Here is a 22401-nt window from a genome sequence, read left to right on the forward strand (position 1 = left end):
ATAATAAAAAAATAATTTTTAAAAACTAATTTTATGACAAAAGTAAACTAAAAATGTAAATTAAGTTAGGAAAAACCATGTCTTAACTAGGATTATTTTTCAGTGTCCTTAGATTAAACCATGCTTTTTATTTGGTAAAAGTGTTTTGCAACCTATATGTTTTTTCTTTTTCTTTAATTTTATATGATCTATTTGTGGACATCCTCTCTTTTAACTAAACTGTAAATTCCCTGAGGTCACAAACTTTTCTTCTTTCCTTTCTTTTCTTTTCCTCCCTTCCTCACTTAATTAACTTGTTTTAAGATAATTTTAAACTTCGAAGCTATAAGAGAAGCATAACAAACTCTGATAAATCCTTTACCCAGATTCAGCTCTTATTTACATTTTGCCCAGTTGCTGTTCCTCTCTCCCTACCCACATATGCACATACACAAACTTTTTTCCCTGAGCCCCTTTAGGATAAATTGCAGACATTGTGCTCCTTTATGCCCATATTTTGTGCGCATTTCCTAAAATCAAGGACATTCCCTTCCATACCTGCAGTAGTTAGCAAGATAAGGTAATGCAACATTGACATGATACTATTATCTAATCAATAGTCCATAGTAAAATTCTGTGAATTGTCACAATATTATCTTTTCCAGCTATATTTATAGACTTATATTCCCACTGGGTCCAAGATCCAGTCTAGGGTCAGTTATTGCATTTAACTGTCACATCTCTGAGTTTTCTTTAATCTCAAACATTTCTTCAGCTTTTCTTTGTTTCTTCACCTTCACAATTTTGAGCACTATAGACCAATGAGTTTTGTGAAAAGTCTCTTATGATTTGACTTATGGAATACATTTTTTTCAGGAATACTATGGGCTAATTTGTGTCCTGAGTGCATCATATACAGGAAGCACATGATGTTGATGTGCCTTAATATTGGAGTTGTTAAGTTTGATCACTTGGTTAAGGCAATGTCTCTCCTACTGGGAAGATCTTGAAGAATATGTAATTAAATAGTCTCATCAAATTTAACATCTATTGGTAAAATCTTGCCTGAATCAGTTATTATTACCATGGTTGCAAAAATGGTGATTTTCTAATCATCTTTTTCTTCTACTTATTTGGCATTCTGTGAGAAAATGTTTTATATTCTCCCGCATGTATTTTATTATATTAGTATGGATTCATAAATTTTATTTAATGGGTTATATAGTCTGTTTCTGTAATAGCTTATTTTGATGTTTAAACTATCTCAGATAAGGTCCCTGGGACTCTTCAGGCCAGCTCTTATGTCCTTATGCCATGTCTTTGTCATTAATTGAGCACCTTCTTACTTTCTGGCTCAACAAGATATTCTAGAGATTCATCTTGTATTTCCCTGCCCCAGCCCTGAAATCTTTACTCCGAGGATCTCAGGTTCCTTTTTGTAAAGAAAGTATATTTAAAACCAAGAACTAAGTAATTGGGTAGGTCGTAGCTACCAGGGTGTCACTGCCAGTAAGCCTTTTCAGTGGACATAACTAGGAAATATATGCACACACACACACATCTCTACCTTTATTTCTACTCCTGTTGCCATATATTTGAAACCATAAATTCGTACTGATAACCGAAATCCAATCCAGATGTTTCCTTTTCCTTCAAATAACATTGGCTACCAAGAAGGGGCAGATTTCCTCTCTGATGAGGGAGAAAGGGCAAAGTCGAAAAAAGCAGCAGTCACCTGAATCGTTAGGGAGACTTCTAAGAATTTCAAGGCAGTTTTCCCTACCTGAGAGAACAAAGTGGTAGCCTCTATGTTCAGTAGAGGCTGAAGAGTGAAGGAAATCAGTTCTCTTCAAAGATAACTACCCACCTATATAGTACAATAGAAATGTTTAGACAAACAGAAGAATCAGGTAAAGACACAAGTAAAAGTAAGAAAGAGGCCAACATTTTGTGACTTCTCTTCAGGATCCTGAGATGGCTGCTGCAGTTCCAGATAGTACATACAAACCCATCATCCAGAAAGGTGATCATCCATTTCTTATATCCCTTTTTCATAAGATGCACAAAGATGGAATAATTTTTACCACAAAATCAGCAGCTGAGAGAGCAACAGAAGACCTTTCATAATGTCATTAAAGTTTTAGAAGATGGGTTAAAAATTGGGTTATGTGACCGACCATATATGCTGCAGGAGAAAGAGCAAAGAATTTGAAAATATCCATCAGCAAGAGTATTAATTTTATCAGAGCTTATCAATGAAAAGAATATAAACATGAAAAAGTCAAATAGAAAGCATTTGTAGAGCTGTATTTTAAAGAGGGAAGAAAGACTAGCTTACAGATTTTTTTCTTATTCAAGGGTTCAAAAGAGAAAATTGCTTGGACATTTATATAATAAATGTGATTTGAAAATCAGTATTATTCAGATATTCTAACAGCAGCAGAAGAGTTAGTTTTCTGCTCAATAACGGATACTCCTATATTCTACACAATACAGAGAACTGCGAAGTTGGTTTTGTTTTTTTCACTCAGATGTGTGTAGAGAGGTTACATTATGGAAGATTTTGATCTTAGTAATTCAAAAAGAATAAAATCTCAGACCCTTCACATTCTTAACACAAGACTTCCTAGAGATATTCTTCATTCTTTTAGTTATTTATTTTTTAGAGTTGCACAGTACTTCATTGTATTGTTATGTACATGAATGGATATATGTATGGGCATTAGTCTTTTTCTGATAGTTTAGTTATGAGCAGTGCCTATATGTTTTTGTTTCATTTGAAGTATAATTTGCAGGGTAAATTCCTAGAAGTAGGGTTGATTTTTGGCTCCAATGCATATGTAGTTTTGTTAGGTATTGCCAAATTCTTTCCCAATTTGCTTTCACCGGCAATATGTGAGCACAGCCAGTTTCCTCATAGCCTTGTCAACAGAATGCTAAGCTTTTACATTTTGCCCATCTAGTAGGTTAAAAATAGTATCTCATTGTAGTTTTTGTTTGTTTTTGCTTTTTTTACTATGGAATTTCAAAAGCATACTATATTAGTCAGGGTTCTCTAAGGAAACAAAACCAACAGGAGATACCTGTAGATATTATGAATTTTAAAAAATTGTCTCACCCAACTGTGGGGGTACACAAGTCAAATTCTGTAGGGGAAGGCTGCAAGCCAGGAATTGCAATGAAGGTTTTCGATGAATACCCCAGAGAAGCGGGCTGTCTGAAGTAGAGATAAAAATTCTCTCTTCTCGCTGCTGAAATCAACACTTCTCCTGTAGGGCCTTCAGCTGTTTGGATGAGATATCTCTCAATGCTGAAGGCAGTCTCCTCAGTTGAATTTTATTTAATCAGCCATAGGTGCAATCAATGTACTAATGATTTAAGTCCATGAAATGTCCTCGTGGTAACGATTAGGTCTGTGCTTGCTTGACCAAACAACTGGGCACTATTACCTGGCCAAGATGACACATGAGCCTAACCAACACACATACAAAATAAAGATAATAGCATAATGAATTCTGATGTCACTGTCACCCAGCTTCAACTGTTATTAACATTCTGACATTCTTGGGTCACCTATACTTCCACCCACTACCCACCCCTGACTCAATTCTATTTTTGTGTGTTCTTTGTGGTAAAATATAATACATTAAAATGCAAAATCTTAATTGTATAATTTTAACAAATAGATTATATAAATGACCTATATTAAATCACAGTCCTGTGATGATATAAGGCATTTCCATAATTTTTCCCCAACCACAGCCACTGTTCTAATTTTTTTCATCTGGTTATTTTTGCCAGTTCAAATAATAAGAGCAATACCTTATACATTATTTGTGTCCAAAAGAGATTCATCCATGTTTTTGTGTTGTTGCCACGTATCAATACTTCGATTCTGTTGATGTATTTATCCATTCTTCTGTTGATGAACATTTTGGGTGTTCCCAGTTTGGTGTTATTGTAAATAAAGCTATGAACATTCTTGTACATGTCTTTTGTAAATATATGATTTCATTTGTTTTGGGAAAATACTTAGGGTGGAATTGCTCAAGGTTATGCTTAACATTTTGAGAAACTGCCAAGTCTTTTTCCAAAGTAGTTGTACTATTTTATGTTCCTGCTAGCAATGTATGGTTTTTTTTTGTTTTTTTTTAATCCTTGTCCTGTTGCTAGAACCTCCCGTATTGAATACAGTTACTAAGAGTGGAAATCCTTGACTTGCTACCAGTTTTGGGGAGAAAGTAAGCTCTTTCATCATGGTTTTAATTTGCTTTTGTTTGGTTATGAATGATGTTGAATGCTTTCATGTGCTTTTTGGTCATCCTTACCTCTTTCTTTGAGAAGTGTCTGTCTGTGTCCTTTGCTTGTTTTTAAAAATTGAGATGTTTTTTGTTTGGAATTGTAGAATTTCTTTATACACTCTGGATTCAAGTCCTTTGTATTGCAAATAAAGTATGATGTTAACTATAGGTTTTTTGTAGATGTCTTTCTTGGGGAGTTGAAAAAGTTTCCTCTTAAGTTTGCTACGTACTTTTTCCTCAACTTATTCAAAGGATCATACATTTTTCTCTCCTTTATTCTGTTATTGTAGTTGATTCTATTGGTTGAGTTTTAAAAATATATATATTAAAGCATTCTTCATTCCTAGAGTAAACCCCACTTCGTCATGGTGTATTATCCTTTTTATACACTAGGTTCAGTCTGCTAATTCTTTATTCAGAATAATTGGTATAGGTTTAATTTGCATTTCTTTCATAAGGGTAGTTGAGCTCTTCTTATATTTATGAGCCATTTTTATATATTTGTGAAATGTCTATGTCTTTTTGCCTATTTTTCTATTGGCTATTTGACTCTTTACCCCTCAATTTTTGAGTTAATTATATTTCAGGAATATTAGCTCTTTACCTGTGATGTATGTTACAAATAGTTTCTTGGAGTTTATTTTTCTTTTACTGCTTGATAATTTGTTTTATATATTTTTAATTGAGATATAATTCATATACCATGAAATTCACCCTTATAAATATACAATTTATAAGTTTTTAGTGTGTTCATAATGTGCAACCATTACCACCACCTAATTCCGACACATTTCGTCACCTCAAAAGAAAACCTCAAATCTATTAACAGTCAATCCTAATTTCCCCAGCCCCTGGCAGCTACTAATCTAGTTTATGTCTCTATGAATTTACCTATTCTGGACATTTATATAATTGATACCATGCAATATATAATCTTTGGTGTCTGGCTTCTTTCACTTACTGACCCTGCTAGTTCTGAGCGTGGGTGGGGTCTTTCCCCTCCCCTGACTGGGGTGTAGGGTACAATGACTAGAGAAAAAAACCAGAATGATCAGGTAGAGCAGAGGGAACCAGAAGAGTTAAATCCTGAGCATAAAGGAACCCTGAGGTCATCTCATCCATCCCCTGCCTCTACCAAGACCATATCTACACTGCCTGACAGAGAAGAAATGGGACCAGTTACTCCAGAGGGCCACATTTCTGAGCTGTTCTTTTTTTATTTTTTTAACTTGTCTCCCTTTTTTTGTTGCTGTTGCATCACCTTGCTGAGTTGGCTCTCTGTGGTGCTTGCAGGCCTGCGGCTCTCCGTGGTGTGCAGGCGAGCCTGCCTTCACAAGGAGACCCCGGGACGCAAACCCAGGGCCTCCCATATGGTAGACGGAAGCCCAGCTGATTGAGCTACACCCGCTTCCCCCTCCCAGCTATTCTTTTTTTTTTTTTTTTTTTAAAGATTTATTTTTATTTATTTAATTCCCCTCCCCTCCCCCGGTTGTCTGTTTTCTGTGTCTTTTTGCTGCGTCTTGTTTCTTTGTCCGCTTCTGTTGTCGTCAGCGGCACGGGAAGTGTGGGCGGCGCCATTCCTGGGCAGGCTGCTCCCTCCTTCGCGCTGGGCGGCTTTCCTTATGGGTGCACTCCTTGCCCGTGGGGCTCCCCTACGCGGGGGACACCCCTGTGTAGCACGGCACTCCTTGCGCGCATCAGCGCTGCACATGGACCAGCTCCACACGGGTCAAGGAGGCCCGGGGCTTGAACCGCGGACCTCCCATGTGGTAGACGGACGCCCTAACCACTGGGCCAAAGGCCGTTTCCCCAGCTATTCTTTTAACAAGTATAGTTTAATCATCATGATTGTTCAACATTCATTCATCAAATATTTGTCGAACATCTATATTGAACACAAGCATTATTCTAGGCCCTGGGACTACAGCAGTGAACAAGATAGCTAAAAATATATCTGCCCTTGGGAGCAGATTTGGCTCAAGCAGTTGAGCTTCCACCTTCCGCATGGGAGGTCCCGGGTTAGGTTCCTGTTACTTCCTGAAAAAGCAAAAACAAATAACAAGCAAAACAAGTGAAAAAACCAATTCAGGGAAGCTGATGTGGCTCAGTGATTGTGTACCAGCTTCCCACATACAAGGTCCCAGGTTCAATCCCTGGCCCCTGATCCCTCCTCCCCCCCAAAAAAAAACTGCTCTCAAATTTTTAATAAGCTTGATTTTAAATGTTTGGAAATGGATAGAGGTGATGGTAGCACATTATTCTAAGTGTAATTAACAGTGCTGAATTAAGGGTGTGATTGTGGTTGAAAGGGGAAGTTTAGGGTCATACATGGAAAGAGAAAGAAAGCTAGAGAATAAAACATGGGACTGTGTATCATAGTGAGCCCTGCTGTGGGTCACAACTGTGATTAATAGTACTAGTATAAGAACGTTCTTCCATGAACTAGAACAAATGCATGTCACTATTACAAGATATTAATAATAGGATGATAATATGGGGAAAAATACAAACTAGGGACTATATAACAAGATTGTCTTGTTGTACCACATCAATGCCAAGTGTGTATAAGAGGTATGGGATTTTTCTTTTTGGAACAATGAGAGTTATTGGTGGTGATGAAAATACAACTCTGTGATAATAAAGACTTTTTAAAGTTGATATCATATAATATGTAATCTTTTGTGTCTGGCTTCTTTCACTTAACAATGTTTGCATGGTTATCCATGTTACAGCATGAATCATTACTTCATTCCTGTCTATAACTGAATAATATTCTATTGTGTGGACATAACACATTTCCATTTACTGGCTGGTGGGCATTTGGGTGCTTCTACCTTTTGGCTATTTTGTGAATAGTGCTGTTATGAACATTCATGTACAAATTTTTGTGTGGAGGTAATGTTTTTAGTTCTCTTGGATATATATGTATATTAATGGAGTTGCTGAGTCATGTGGTATCTCTATGTTTAAACTTTTGAGGAGCTGCCAGGCTGTTTTCCAAAGTGCATGCACCATTTTACCTTCCCAGCAGCATAGTATGAGGGTTCCAGTTTTTCTACATCTTTACCAACATTTGTTAGTGTCTGTCTTTTTGATTCTAGCCATCCTGGTGGATGTGAAGTTCTATCTTAATTGGGGTTTTGCTTGGTGTTTCCCACATGACCAGTGATGTTGAGCATCTTTTCATCTTTTCATTATTAACCATTTGTATATTTTCATTTGAAACATATCTATTCATATTATTAGCCATTTTAAAATTGAGTTATTTGACACTTATTGTTGAGTTGTAATAGCTTTTATGTATTCCGGGTACTATATACACTTATTAGATAGGTGATTTGCAAATATTTTTTCCTATTTCACAGATTGTCTTCTCACTTTCTTGATATCTTTTGAAGCACAAAAGTTTTTTATTTTATGAAGTCCAAGTGATAATATGTTTTTTAAGTGAATTATCTTGAAATTTTTGGGCAGCATGCAATTTGCTCAAAGTGTGGTCTAACTAAGTAGATTCCCTGAGAAACACATGTAACCTTGAGTTTTCTAAAGGCCTCATGATGTGTGACAATGACATCATCACTGTGATGGTGTGTTAGTCAGCTTAAGGGTGCTAATGCAAGGTACTAGAAATCTGGTGGGCTTTATGAAGGGTATTTAATTGGGGTAGAAGCTTATAGGCACAAGGCCATAAAGAATAAGTTACTTCCCTCACCAAAGTATGTTGCCACGTGTTGGAGCAAGATGGCTGCCAGTCACTGCGAGGATTCAACCTTCCTCTTTCCTCTTAAGGCTCTGTGGTCCCAGCTTCTTCAGATCTCAGCTGTAGACTGACATCTCTCTCCCTGGGACTAGTTTCTTTCTGAGCTCAGCTGCATCTGTAGGCTATCAAGGTCATCTCTCTTCCTGGGGCCTTTGCTCTGTGGAGCTGTCTCTATTTCTCTGTATTCTTCTCTTATGTGTCTACTTCTGTGTGAGAGTCTGTTTTTTCAGCTCAAGGAGACTGGGACTTAATGCTGTCACACTCTAATGATGTCGTTGAATCAAAACCCTAATCTTAGCATAATTTAATCATCTGAATCTAATACAAAGGGTGTCACACCCAGAGAAACAGACCAGTTTACAAACATAATCAAATACCTTTTTTTGGAATTCATAAATATTATCAAACTGTTACAGATGGCAAATAGAGTGTGTGCTTGTATATCCTTATGCATTGATAATCCTCTTTTTTTAAAAAAAATTGAGATAGTCACATAATATAAAATTAACCATTTAAAATGAACAGCTCATTTGCATTTAGTACATTCACAATGTTGTGTAACCACCATCTTAGTCTATTTTCAAAACATTTTCATATTACCCATTAAACAGTCAGTCCCCATGAGGAAAATGTTGCTTATACACAACGTATGTTGAATATCTTGGTTTTGTAAAGTGCTCATACAAATTCACTTCTAAAATATTTAAGACTGTTGGTTTATTAATTAAATTCCCAGTTTCCGTTTGGGCAGTTTACATATGGTAACATTTAGGTCACAGGAGAACTATAGGTCCCATGTTAAAATAATATAATTGTAGGTCAAGATAGAAATAATCAAATATACTGCCTGTACCCCAGGCAGACAAGTAATTATGGCTCAACATCACACACAGTTCTCACTTTATTTTACTTTCATGGTGTCCTACTCTCCTTTTCCTTCTCTGCTCAGACTTCCTCCCTCCTTTTTGTGGGCCCCTTCCTCTTTTTGTGCCCTAACTAAATTTAACAGGAGTGGGGTTTTTTGTTTTCCTTACTGTGTCTTGTTTGATTTAGATTTCCTTCCTCCGGCTTTTATTTTGCAGCGGTTGTGCCTTGCACAGTTGGGGGCACTCCTTGAACCTGGAATTTTCTATCTCTAGTGCGTGTTTTTCTTTAGAATTATTCATCAGATCAGAGCAGCATGAGGTGTTTCAAAAACCATTTTTGTGAGGGAGCTACTCAAACATAACTAGAAATAAAGAACCACAATTTATTTATAAACTGAAAAGAAGCATAGGACTATATGGTATTGAGAAGGAGTCATTTAGGTGTGTTAATTCAGGGATCTTAAAGCTGCCTAAATTCCCTTACAGTCTTTAGGGGCAGTCATTCCAGGATATGCTGTCTTTAACCAAATTGTGGTTAGACCGAACTGCTTTATCAAGAAAGACCTCCCTGTAATTACAACACAATATACAGCAGCAGTTGTCAAACTTACTTGGCAATACCTGGGGGTATATGCTAAAAATGTCCCACCCCCTTGAAATTAGTGTTCAGTAGATCTTGGGTAGGCCAGTTTCTAATTGACTTTAAGAGAAACACCCCACGTACTTTTTTAAAATTAAAAATATATATATTATTTTTCATATCTTCTTTTTTTATGTTCCACCTCAGGTACTTTGGATGCTGGGTATCAGCAGACCACATATGGAAAAACATTGGCGTACAGGGTTAACTCCAAATTCTTTGGCATGGCTTATAATTTTTCCCTACTTCCTCACCAGCCTCATTTTCCACAGTTCTATATCCAGTGCTTCAGACGTGCCAAGCAACTTACTTTCTCACACCTTATACCTTTGCATATGCTGGTCCTGCTGCCTAAAATACCCTTGTCCTTTTTCTCTGCCTTGCACATTCCTTCTTCAGGTCGAAGTACCAGGTACTCTTGCCCCTCCTTATCTGAGTTAAACTACACTCTTCCTCATTGTTCACCAAACAGACATCTATTATAGCACTTAACACAGTGTTTCATCATTGTTGGTTTCCATGTCTGTCCTCTAGTAGATTATACATTCCCTAAGGGCATAGGTTATCTCATTCATCTCTATTCCTCCAGTGTCTGGCACATACTAGACATAAAGAAAATCAAAGCTTCTCTTGCTTCTTTGTAACATTGAGCTGGTTAGACCTAAAGAAATGCCCTAGTGGTAGCTCCCTTCTACCTTGAATTCTGAGGGCTTTCGTGGAATTTTAAGTATTGAGTCCTTTGGAATACAAAACAATTATTTTTGTATTTTTAAAGTGACAGAAGAGTTCAGTAATAAGTAAGATACCCTGGCTTTTTGTCATGTATTTTTCTTGCCTCTCTAGATATGTGACTTGTATCAGTTATATTTCCTTTTGGAATTTCAACTTTCTTACCTATAATTATCTCTACCTAATATCTACAGTAGCCTTCTAATGTTCTTTTCCTTCTCTAATAACTCTTAAACAAAGGTACCATATCTTCTTACTTAAACACCATCCCTTCCTGTCCCCTCAACTTCTCTGTTTAAGAATACAGTTAACCTTCGGGGGGAAAAAATAGGCTTGTCTTTTAAAGTCCTATATGGCCTTGTTCAGCCTGAGTCCTTTACTTTTAAATCCTTCTTCCCTTCATTCAAAGCTTCTTGCTTTGTTTTAAATCATTTTCATGACATTCTCCCAAACATACTTTCTCCTTTTCTTTTTATAATTTGCTCTATCTGGACTATATTTAACTAAATCTTTAAGTTCCAATTTAAGTCCAGCCTTCTTCATAAAGAATGACTCTTCCATCTTACAGTGGTGAGATTGAATAGTAAACTAAAACATCTCTTGAGAAGTAAGTTAATAGGGAGAATAGACTTGAATCATTAACTTCATGGAAAAATGAAGTGGCTTAGGATGTCTCATACTAAGTTGTATTAAATGAATACCTTCATTATGTGTAGTGTATATAAATAAAACAATAAATAATTGAAGCATAATTATTCACTGGTATGAAATGAAACCAACCAGCATATGAGCAATGGTAGATCATTCTCCCATTATTTCTGTTTTCACTTGGTGAATGAAGTAGACTTAAATTAGTTAAAGATATTAGTTGTCATTACTAGCTGTATTTTGTGATTTTTCTGTAATAAACCAATATGGTTTTGAAATAGTTAGGTTAGCTAAATATTTCATTAGCCGAATCTTGACCTTCCTCATTTTTTCTAGTTGAATGTTTGCTTGGCATCTCCAATCTATCTTTAAACAGAAGCCACCTCACTTCCAGCTGTTTCTCCCTCTTGCCACCCACTCAGTTGCTGAAACCAGAAGTCTTAGATTCATCAATTTCTCTTTCTCTCTTTACTTCGTCGTCCCCCGTGTACGCGCCCCCCCCCCATTCAGTGTTTCAGCAAGTTCTTTTGGTTCTGCCTCAGAAATATATCCTAAATTTGGCCACACTACTTCATTTCTTCTCTTAGAGAGGTGATATACAATGGTTAAGAGCTTGGGCCTGACTGCTTGTGTTATAACTCTGGCTATGTAGCCATGGCCTTGGGCACACTTTGTTACTGTGAAGATTAAATGAGCTAGTACATACATAGTACCTGAACACTGCCTGGTCCATATTTACTCAATAAATATTAGCTGTCTTCGTTGTTCTAATTATCATCATCTTCTCCTTCATCTCCATTGTTAACATATGGTCCAGGCCTTCATCATTTCTCACCCAGATTATTGCAAAAGCCTTCTTGGTCTCTGTTTCTATGGAGTGATAGTTTTTTTTAAAGGTTAATGCTGTTAAACATGCTTAAAACCCCTCAGTAATTGCCCTTATCCACAGAATAAAATTTTGAGACCTTCTTACTAAATTATGAGGCCAAAGATGACCTATTCCCTGTCCATCTCTTTGACTTGAGATCTCACCACTCTTTGACTAGGTCCCTGGGCACCAGTCATAAGAAGAGTCTTCCTTTCCTTGAGTTCATCTGGTTCATTCCTACCCTGGTCTTTTTTTTTTTAAGATTTATTTATTTCTCTCCCCCCCCACTCACCCAGTTGTCCGCTTTCTGTGTCCATTCTCTGTGTGTTGTTCTGAGTCTGCATGTATTCTCATTAGGCAGCTCCAGGAACCAATCCTGGGATGTTCTGGAGTGGGAAAAAGGCGATCATTCTCTTGCACCACCTTAGCCCCCTGTTCTGCTACATCTCTTATTGTCTCTTCTCTATGTCTCTTGTGTCATCATACTGTGCCAGCTCTCCACATCAGCCAGCACTCCTGCGCAGGGTGGCACTCCTGTGTGGGGCAACACTCCCACACAGGGTGGCACTCCATGTGGGCCAGCTTGCTGCATGGGCCAGCTTGCCTTCACCAGGAGGCCCTGAGCTTCAAACCCTGAACCTCCTATATAGCAAACAGGAGCCCAACTGTTTGAGCCACTTCCGTTTCCCTCCTATCTTGGTCTTTGATTTTTTGTTTCCTCTGTCTGTTCTTCTACTTAATCTTCCATACCGCTCTCACTCATGTTTCAGTTAGTGGAATAAAGATATATTAGGAAAGGGACTTTATCTTACTTATTTCACTGCTCTATCCTTGGTACCTGGATACCCAGTAGGTGAGATAGGTGTTCAGTTAATATTTTTTGAATGAAAGAATGTACCCTTCTCAAACTCCATCTACACGTGCAAAACCAGCAATGTAGTAGAATGAGGACACATTTTGCAGTCATACAAACTTGGATTCACATTCTAATACTGCCATTTACTAGCTTTGTGCCTTTGGAAAGTTACATAATCTCTTACAGCCTGTATTTCTTCATTTATAGTCTTTTTTTTTTATATATATAATCTGTTTTAAAGACAGATTAAATGAGAATTTTCTTGTGAAGCACCTGGTTCAAAAGAATAACTATTAATATTAGTTTTCACCCAGTATTACATATGTTAGTTTTTCTTGGACTGAGGCCTTAACTGGCTGTTTCAGGATCCTTTTAAAAGTCTGCATCTTTTGTGTATTTGGAAACACATACACACATATATCTTTGACTACAAGTTTTCCTTCTGGTGGAGAAAGAGAAATGTAAATGTGTCAGGTGGTGGTCAGTGTTAGAGAGAAAATAAAACAGTATAAAGGACAGAAAGTAATAGGGGTAATCATTTAAGCAGAGACCTGAATTATGAAGGGAGTGAGCCATATGAATGTCTGGTAGAGGTTACATCATTGCAAAGGTTGAGGTTGGAGCAAGTTTGTATGTTCCAAAGGGCAGTGTGGCTAGAGGGGAGTGAGGGAGGGAGGAGAGGCCAGAGAGGTCCTTGAAAAGCCATGATCACACAGGGCCGTGTTGACCTGCCAGCAACCTTGGATTTTATTCTGTATTCAGTAAGTCCCCATTTTGGTGGAAAGTAAAACTTTTCCTTCATGGGTGGGGTTCACTTAATTTTTCAGGGCATAGGTTCCCTCATGTGTCATGGATCAGGGAATTTAAGCGAAACTTTTACGCATGTCCTCCTAAGTACTTAATCATGGAATAGTTTAATAGGATTTAGTCTAGTATGTATTACAGTTGCCTTCAGCCTACTTGTACATTATAAAGAAAAGGCATCAAACATGAGCTATCCATTTAAATCCATTTTATTTTAAAAATAACATGTATAAGTTCTATTTTCTGTAATTATTCTCTCTTCTGATTGGAGGGACAATTTGACTGTTGCATTATTTTTATTTGCATTTCTTGCTTTCACCATTTCCAGGAGGGACATTATGTTGGGAAAATCCAGATTCCAGAATTTCTATTTAATTAATAATAGGCATTTATTGATTATAGCAATTACAGCTGGTTTTTAGAATGGGCAGCTTGTGAATGTCAGGGAATTGGCAAGCAAGAATGATTTCCTTACCAGATTAGCTGGCCTTAAACTATGCAGAACCATTAAGACTTTCTGGGGATAGCATATTAAAGTATATAGAAAATGATGTTATTTGGGGATGGGAGAATAAAGATCAATATCAGTTTCTGAGAGTAGAATGCTGTTTTAGAGTATAAATTATTTAAGAAATGTTATAGAACTTATTTTTATTGAAAAGTTAATAAGTTTAAGGCTCCTTAAGTTATTTTTTAATAAAATAATTCATATGATGGCAAAATCAAGAAAGGAGAAGGCTTTCAAAAGTTACATAAATGGGGAAGCGGACTTGGCCCAGTGGATAGGGTGTCCACCTACCACATGGGAGGTCCGCGGTTCAAATCCCGGGCCTCTTTGACCCGTGCGGAGCTGGTCCATGCACAGTGCTGATGCGCGAGGAGTGCCGTGCCACGCAGGGGTGTCCCCCGCGTAGGAGAGCCCCACTGCGCAAGGAGTGCACCCCGTAAGGAGAGCCGCCCAGCATGAAAGAAAGTGCAGCCTGCCCAGGAATGGCGCTGCACACACAGAGAGCTGACACAACAAGATGATGAAACAAAAAGAAACACAGATTCCCGGTGCTGCTGATAAGGATAGAATCAGTCACAGAAGAACACACAGCGAATGGACACAGAGAGCAGACAACTGGCGGTGGCGGTGGGGGGGGGACAAATTAAAAAAAAACAAACAACAAAAAAAGTTACATAAATGGCAAATGTTGGGTAGTGTCCAGGTTGCTTCAAAATTTCCAGTTATTTTATGGGACTCTATCATTTTTACTAGGCATATTTTCTTCTACTTGAGTGTGTAGTATTCCATATTAAATGAAAACTATTAATAAAAATATTTAAATGGATTTTTTTTTTTTACCCAAAGAACTACTTGGTTTACATAGTAGTAAACTCACAAATACATGGAATTAATGTCATCAATCTTATGTGGCTCCATAATAATTAAAAATAACTCAAATTTTGCGTTTGCCTCGTAAAATCGTTTTCCAGTAATATCATTTCTTCCATTATACCACCTTTCTTATGGACAGTCAATTGCAATGTGAGCTCTTATGTGAAGTCAAATGATCTCTTCATTCAAATGGAATTTACGTGGATGCCCTTATGTTAACTGAAATCAGTGGTATTCCATTAGAAGCTGAGGTGTGGGGGGAACTAGAGTGCTGCCTTCTCAGTCCTCCTCCTTCCCCAAGAGCACCTAGGGCTCACTAACCTCTCTGTAGTCCTCATTTGTACAATGGAAGTGATAATATTACCTATTCTGATATCTGGTTCTGGAGGTCTGCAACCAATATTCTCTTCTTATCCTCTTTGTTATAACATCCTTATATTGTGTATTATGGTGCTCAGATATCACAGATTTTCTTTGTGATGCGCCACCAGGACAGATACTCTGACTACCATGTGATTAAATATTTATTTTGGAGAATATGGTCAACATAAATATAGTGGTTCCCTAAAATAGTCATTAAAGTTACTAAAGCCTGCTTATGTCTCTGCCCAAAGTGACAAAATGTTATGTGCTGGACAGCAGTACTGGAGGGCTGGTCATTTTCAATGTACTTAGCGATATAAAATGTAAATAAGCATAAGTATCACTATCTAAAAACTGAATTCCTGTTGGGCTATTTTAGCTTCTGGGTTATTCCAGTGTATTTAGTTTGTTTGTTTTTTAAAAAATCTGTTTTATTGGTACATATTAATAAAGCATACAGTCATCCACAATGTACAATCAGTGGTATTTGGTATAATCACATTTGTTGTGCATTCATCACTTCAGTCATTATTAGAGCATTCTCATTATTTCAATAATAATAACAATAAACAAAAAACAGACATAAGAATATTCTTCAGTTCTCAATGCATTTAGTTTTGAAGATTAGGGAGGTAGAGAGAGTTGGTATTACACTTCAGATTTTGTTGCTTGTTGATCCTCACTATGAAACTGGGTATTACTGATGTTCTCAAACTAGCAACTGTTACGTGAGTAATTAAGTAGTCTGGTCAGACAAAGTTTTTTCTCCCCCACTCACACTATGTTTTTCATAGTAAATAAATGAAGTATGACATCAAGTTTTCATTTGGCTTGATTATAAAGTATTCAGTAATAAATAAAAATGCTAGAAATAGTACAAATACATAAGTCATAAAATCCAAATCTCTTTAAGAGTCAAATTTAGGAATTGGAGAATTGGTAGATCTGTTTTCCGTTTATCACACATGCCTTAGTTACACATGGTTAGAGTAGTGAAAGATTTAAGAAATGGGGATTATCAGTTTATATTAGAGATATCAATAGGTTGTAATCCTTCCTAGTACTAAGCTTAACAGATTATTTACCTTAAATGATTAAATGGCCATGATCTGATTTTCAGCATCTTTAGAGCTAAAGTCAGTTCAGTTTCAATTTGCAACTTTATTTTATAATGCTTTTTTTGCAAAATGTAATATATAGCGAAATAAGGCTTTAAAATTTAATGTCATGACCCTTCATCAAATAATTAGATTTCTTCCATGTCTCATGACCAGATTTAAGGACCACAGAGCTAATTTTATTGATTTCCTTCATTGAAGATATAAGATGTGCACCATTAAATTCTTATTCAAGATTAAGGGTATCTTTCTTAATGGGATACCCATGTACCACATAACCTCTGAAGAATTGTTTAAACCAACTAATGGGTTATATTCCAAATATTGTACAGATTTATTGGGAAAAAATTTGTGTTTTAGAAATCCATAGAGTATATAATGTTACATATGTTGATAATATTCATTGTGTCCCTGGGAAAATTAATAGGTGTTACTGAAATTGAAGAAAGGGCTTATGGTGAAATGAATTTCAAAAGCACTTGGTTAAGCAAGGCTACGTTTTACTGAGGATTTCTTAGAGCTTTTAATATTGAAATATTTTATATTAATCTTACTTTAAGTACTTCACAGTTAAAGTATCGGGTCAGTCATTGATCTTATTTTGTTTTGTGTAATCCTTGCCTCCCATTTTCACAAAATAATGTGCAAATTCCATGTCACATCAAATTTTTTTAACTAGTGGGAAGAAAGAAAATACCTTCTATCAAGGGTTTATAGTTGAAAAGTTACCACAAAGACGAAATTTTGTATGTGAATTAAAAACTTTTGGGAAGCAGTTGTAGCTCAGGTGATAGAACTTCCGCCTACCATATGGGAGGACCTGGATTCAATCTCTGAGGCCTCCTAGTGAAGAAGAAGAAGAGAAAGCATGCCCGCACAGCAAGCCGGTGCCTGTGCCAGTGCCTGCGTGGTGAGCCAGTGCCCGCGTGGTGAGCAAGTGTCTGCGTGTTGAGCCAGTGCCCCATGCAAGTGAGATGATGACACATCAAAAGAGAGACAAGAGGAGAGTCAAGATGAAGCACAGCAGAAACCAGGAACTAAGGTGGCGCAATTGACAGGGAACCTCTCTCCCCATCAGAGATCTCCAGGATCGAATGCTGGTGAATCCTAGAAGAGAGAAAATGAGAAGAGAAGACAAGATAGCAAAAACAGCAGGGCGGGAAGAGGGGAAGGGAGAGGAAATAAATAAGTCTTTAAAAAAACAAACAAAAAAAACCTTTCAATTGTTTTCTCCTTGGGTTTTATAGAAACTGATAGAGAAATGAGTAATGTGGGGAAAGAAGATAAATGGTGTTAGAAAGTGAGAATAAAACAGGAAAAACTAATGCAATAGACCAAACTAAAGTAAATAATGTGTCTTTTCTTTTTTTTTTTAAGATTTCTTTTCTTTATTTCTCCCCACCCCCTCATTGTTTGCACTTGCTGTATCTCTTGGTCTTCCTTGCTTTCTTAAGAGGCACCGGGAACCAAACTTGGGATGTCTGATGTGGGAGGGAGGTGCCTAATCACTTGAGCCACCTCTGTTCCCTGCTTTGCTGTGTCTTTCGTTATGCTTTTTTATCATGTGTCTCTTGTAGCATCATCTTGTTGGATCAGCTTGCTGTCTTGCTTGTCTTCTCTAGGAGGCACTGGGAATCTTTGCTCCCTGCTTTGTTGTATTTCTCATGTTTTTCGTCTTGTGTCTCTTATTGCGTCATCTTGTGCCAGCTTGCTGCACTGGCCCATCATGCCAACTCACTGTTTTCTTTAGGAGGTACTGGGAACCAAACCAGGGACCTCCCATGTCGTAGGTAGCTTGAGCCATATCTGCTTCCCTGTCTTTTCTTTTAAATGCTTGTTGGACAAAGGTTTCCTCTCTTGTCTCTATCTCTTTATTTTATTTTTGTCTTTTTATGTTGGTTTTTTTTTAATTTTTATGCCTCTCTCTTTAATTACATATTTGTAACTAAACAGGCTTTTACCAGATAAATAAGATAATAAATTGCTGCATTCAAGTCTTCTGAAATTGTTTCCCAGTGGTGTTTGGGGTATTATGGGGTCTACTAGTGGAGGGAATGGTACTTCCATAATATCCTCTGCTGACATTTTAATTACTGTTGCTTGTGATTCTGGGTCATAATTTATTACAGATACTGTTTTGCTTCACAATTGCCTAAAAACTTGACAATTTATTTTTCATTTCTATTCACATCTCAACACTGTCTCCGTTAATTAATTCTTATTACCTTTTATAATGTAAGCTGTTTAGTTTTGAAGATTTGACTTCAGAAAGTCACAATATATATGAGAACATATACGGCATGATTTTTCAAGTTAAACCTATAACTGTTCATTCTGCACAAATGTTAATATTTCAGATGGAACAACTTTCAGATGAAGAAATTGACCATGGTGCTGAAGAAGACAGTGACAAGGAAGATCAGGACCTGGATAAAATGTTTGGAGACTGGCTTGGGGAGCTAGACAAACTCACTCAGGTTAGAAGTAATGCTTGCAAAAGTCATTGAGAATTTGAAGTCATCACTATGTGCTAAAATTTTGATATGTATAGATAAAGATATAGATGTAAGTTAAATTTTAAAATACTTCCAGAAAGGAGAAATGTTCAAAACATTAATAAGTATTTAGTAACTATCTTAATCATTATCTCCTGTGGCTAAGAAGAAGCCTTTAAAAAGTAAAAAGTGACAGAGATTCGGTTCATCCAGCATGGTTACTTAATCTGTTTCATAAATTTGAGATTGCTAGCTAAAAAAAAATCTTAAAGCCTAAAGTTTAAATGCTTAAAATTTAGCAAATCCTATCCTTTAACTAAGTAGGTTTGAATTTACATTACAACCTAAAAATTGCCTCTCATTCAGATATTTTTCTCACATGATTTATACTGATGAAATTTCATTCCAGGCTGCATTTTAAAACAGTGGCAAAGCCTTTTTATTTTGCCTTATTGCCCCTTGGATTTTTTTTTTTTTTAATGACCTTGTCATCTAAATCTTAAAAAGTGTCATCTGTGCACTTATGTCACATATTCAATGTTAGTGGGATTTTAAACTTTGTTTTAGAATCAGGTTTAAGTTTAAGTGATTGGTGAATCTTGTGAAAATTTCTGTGTATATTTGCATTTTCCAAGAGAAGTTTCATAGCTTTCATCAAATTCTCAGTGACCCCAAAAGGTTAGAAACCTCCATCCTTGATTATCAATTGTTAACATCATGCAGTGTTTCTTACTAAACCCTCTGTTGACTTAGCACGGTGGACACAGCAGGTAATTATAATAAATATGTTTGTTTGAATTGGTAAAGAGATTGACTTTTAATATGCCCGCAGTTATATTCAAGCTGTTTTACAGACTACATTAATTATATGTGTTATTCTGCATTTGCGCTGAGAGAGGAGGATTAGAGCTTAAATTGCAGCAGAATGATTAGGTTGAGGTTAAAGGAGAATACCCTGTCTGTTTTGAGACACTTTCAAATAAGGCACTGGAGAGATTGTAGATCTCCTTCATTTGATGACTTTACAATTAAGATGGACACGATCTGTAGGAATTCATTTTAATAGTATCTTAAGGCAGAAGAATAAAGAAGATAGTATTCTACTCTACAAATATAGTACCCAGTATTCTTTTTAAAATTTTAAGAAGGTTTGATACTTAATTAAAGATAGAAATTAAAGTTTTAAAAGACCAATCCTAATATTTGCAAATTTATTTAAATATATACTAAATAGCTACTTACCCTTTCTCTGAATTTCTCTAATGTAAACATTTATTATAGAAAGATTAGAGAGAAACAAATGTCATTGAAAACTGGTGAAAACCTATAGGTCACCCTATCCCTGAATTGTACTATAATTCTAGTCAGAGAGAGCTTGGCAGTTTAGCAGGCCTGGCCCCATCTTGATAGAGCTGGAAAAGAACAAGGATATTCCATCATTGCTTGAACCTGTAGCTGCTTTCCATAAGGTCTTCAGTCTCACTAAGTCTGAACTCAGAACTACCCCTATCTTAAGGGTATTTCATGCCAAGAATGAGGCTATGCTGAACCATAAACAGATCCCTTTGAGTAAAAAGTTAATACTGTGTGGTTCCTTTCTATTTCTTTTCATACCATATCCATGTCCATATCCCTGTCATTTTTAGTGAATTTATATAAAATATCTGACAATATGTTTTACATGTTCGGAAGGATAATTTACTCTGAACTATGATAGTCTTAAGTGTTTATATGGCTTAAAAGTAAGCACATATCTAAAAATTGAAATAACTATAATCAAAATAATGTGAAAATCAATTATGCCTTTCCTTTTTTCTCAGAAGAACTGTGGTTTTGTTAACTATTGTGTGACAATTTACTTAATCATAAAACAAAGTTTACTTATATTTTTGTATAATTGAAGCCTGAATTTAACATATATCATTTTAAACTTTCTTTTTTAAATAAAGAGTTTGGATTCTGACAAGCCCAGGCCACCAGTAAAGAGATCTCCTCTTCGCCAGGAAACAAACATGGCCAATTTTTCTTACCGCTTCTCCATATACAACTTGAATGGTAAGATGTAATTGAAAACAAAGTGTAAATAGTATGTATGTAATGTAGAAGCAATACAGCTACAAATCCAGATATCTCGATGAAAATTATATGCATAACATTTTACTGGATTCTTATATATCCTTGATTGTGCATTAATAATTGGATTATCATTTTAAAAACTGGAACAAAACTAAAATAGTTCTCTAGTTGATTATACTAAGGTGGAACCCACAAAAAACTTAATTATATTATTGTTTTTTTCTCTGGATTTAAAGTCCAGTGACATCTCTTCTAAAATGTCATTTAAAAATCAACCCCTCTGGCCTTTATTTAATGTACCCTAGCCAACTGTTTAGTATGTGAAATTGACTTACATTCCAATCTGTAATTTTTTCATGCCTTTCATTTTTTATCCCTTAACTATTTCAATACTAATATCTCTTCCAGGGCACTGACCATATTAGCAGCTCATTATAGACTCTGGTAAAAAGTTGCATGGGGGATGCTATTAAAACCATATAAAAATACTGGGTTTTTGCATTATTTTTGTCTTTCAACTTATAATTTTGTTCTCCTCTGATAATTACGTATCTCTAAAAATGGACTATTTGCTTTTAAATATTTATTTTGGAATTTTAGAAAAACCTGTTAGAAATACTTTATTTGGTTGGCTTTATAATTAATTGGATGAAATCTTTTGCTTCCCCTGTATTTATTAACTGATTAGTAATACATTGAATGAATTCTAATTTTCAGTATGTTATAGAAATATCATGTGTTGTTCATTGCAGAAGCTCTGAATCAGGGAGAAACTGTGGATCTGGATGCCCTGATGGCCGATCTTTGCTCTATAGAGCAGGAGCTCAGCAGTATTGGTTCAGGAAATAGTAAGCGTCAAATCACAGAAACAAAAACCTCTCAGAAATTACCTGCTAGCCGACATGCATCAAAACATGGCACCTTGAAAGGATTGTCGTCTTCGTCTAATAGGATAAGTAAACCTTCACATGCCAACTACTCTCTAGATGACATCACTGCACAGTTAGAACAGGCTTCCTTGAGCATGGATGAGGCTGCTCAGCAATCAGTACTGGAAGATTCTAAGCCTTTAGTAACAAATCAACACAGAAGAACAGCATCAGCAGGCACAGTGAGTGACGCAGAAGTACGCTCTGTTAGTAACTCCTCTCGTTCCAGCGTCACATCTGCAGCTTCCAGCATGGACTCTTTGGATATTGATAAAGTAATACGCCCTCAAGAACTGGATTTAACACACCAGGGGCAACAAATTACTGAGGTAAATAGATTGACTTTTCTTCTTCGTATTTTAGTGTTTGATACTTTTAAGAGGGAAGTGATTTAAAAATGTAGTTTTAATTAACTCTCTTATTTTTCCTGCATTTAAAATTTGTGAAAGATACATTTGAACTAAGTTTTAAAATAAGACTACAGAAGGAATTTATTACCAGATAAGGCAGTGTCACAAAGATGATTAAGAAGAGAGTCAGTTCCTTTATTTTTATTCTTGTGATCATTCAGAAGTCCTTGAATGAATG

At 36.3% G+C, this 22401-nt stretch overlaps 1 protein-coding gene across 5 annotated transcripts in view; it reads left to right on the forward strand.

Moving 5' to 3' along the window:
- RAPH1 (Ras association (RalGDS/AF-6) and pleckstrin homology domains 1) overlaps positions 1 to 22401 on the forward strand; it is a 106710-nt gene that overhangs the window by 21251 nt on the left and 63058 nt on the right. For all 5 annotated transcript variants that reach the window (XM_058300309.1, XM_058300313.1, XM_058300314.1 and 2 more), the window contains exons 2-4: positions 18671 to 18790; positions 20758 to 20863; positions 21637 to 22142. In XM_058300309.1, coding sequence (XP_058156292.1) covers positions 18671 to 18790; positions 20758 to 20863; positions 21637 to 22142 — 732 coding nt within the window. The remainder of the gene's footprint in view (positions 1 to 18670; positions 18791 to 20757; positions 20864 to 21636; positions 22143 to 22401) is intronic.

The sequence above is a fragment of the Dasypus novemcinctus genome, chromosome 7 (genome assembly GCF_030445035.2).
Source record: "Dasypus novemcinctus isolate mDasNov1 chromosome 7, mDasNov1.1.hap2, whole genome shotgun sequence".
Lineage (NCBI taxonomy): Eukaryota > Metazoa > Chordata > Mammalia > Cingulata > Dasypodidae > Dasypus > Dasypus novemcinctus.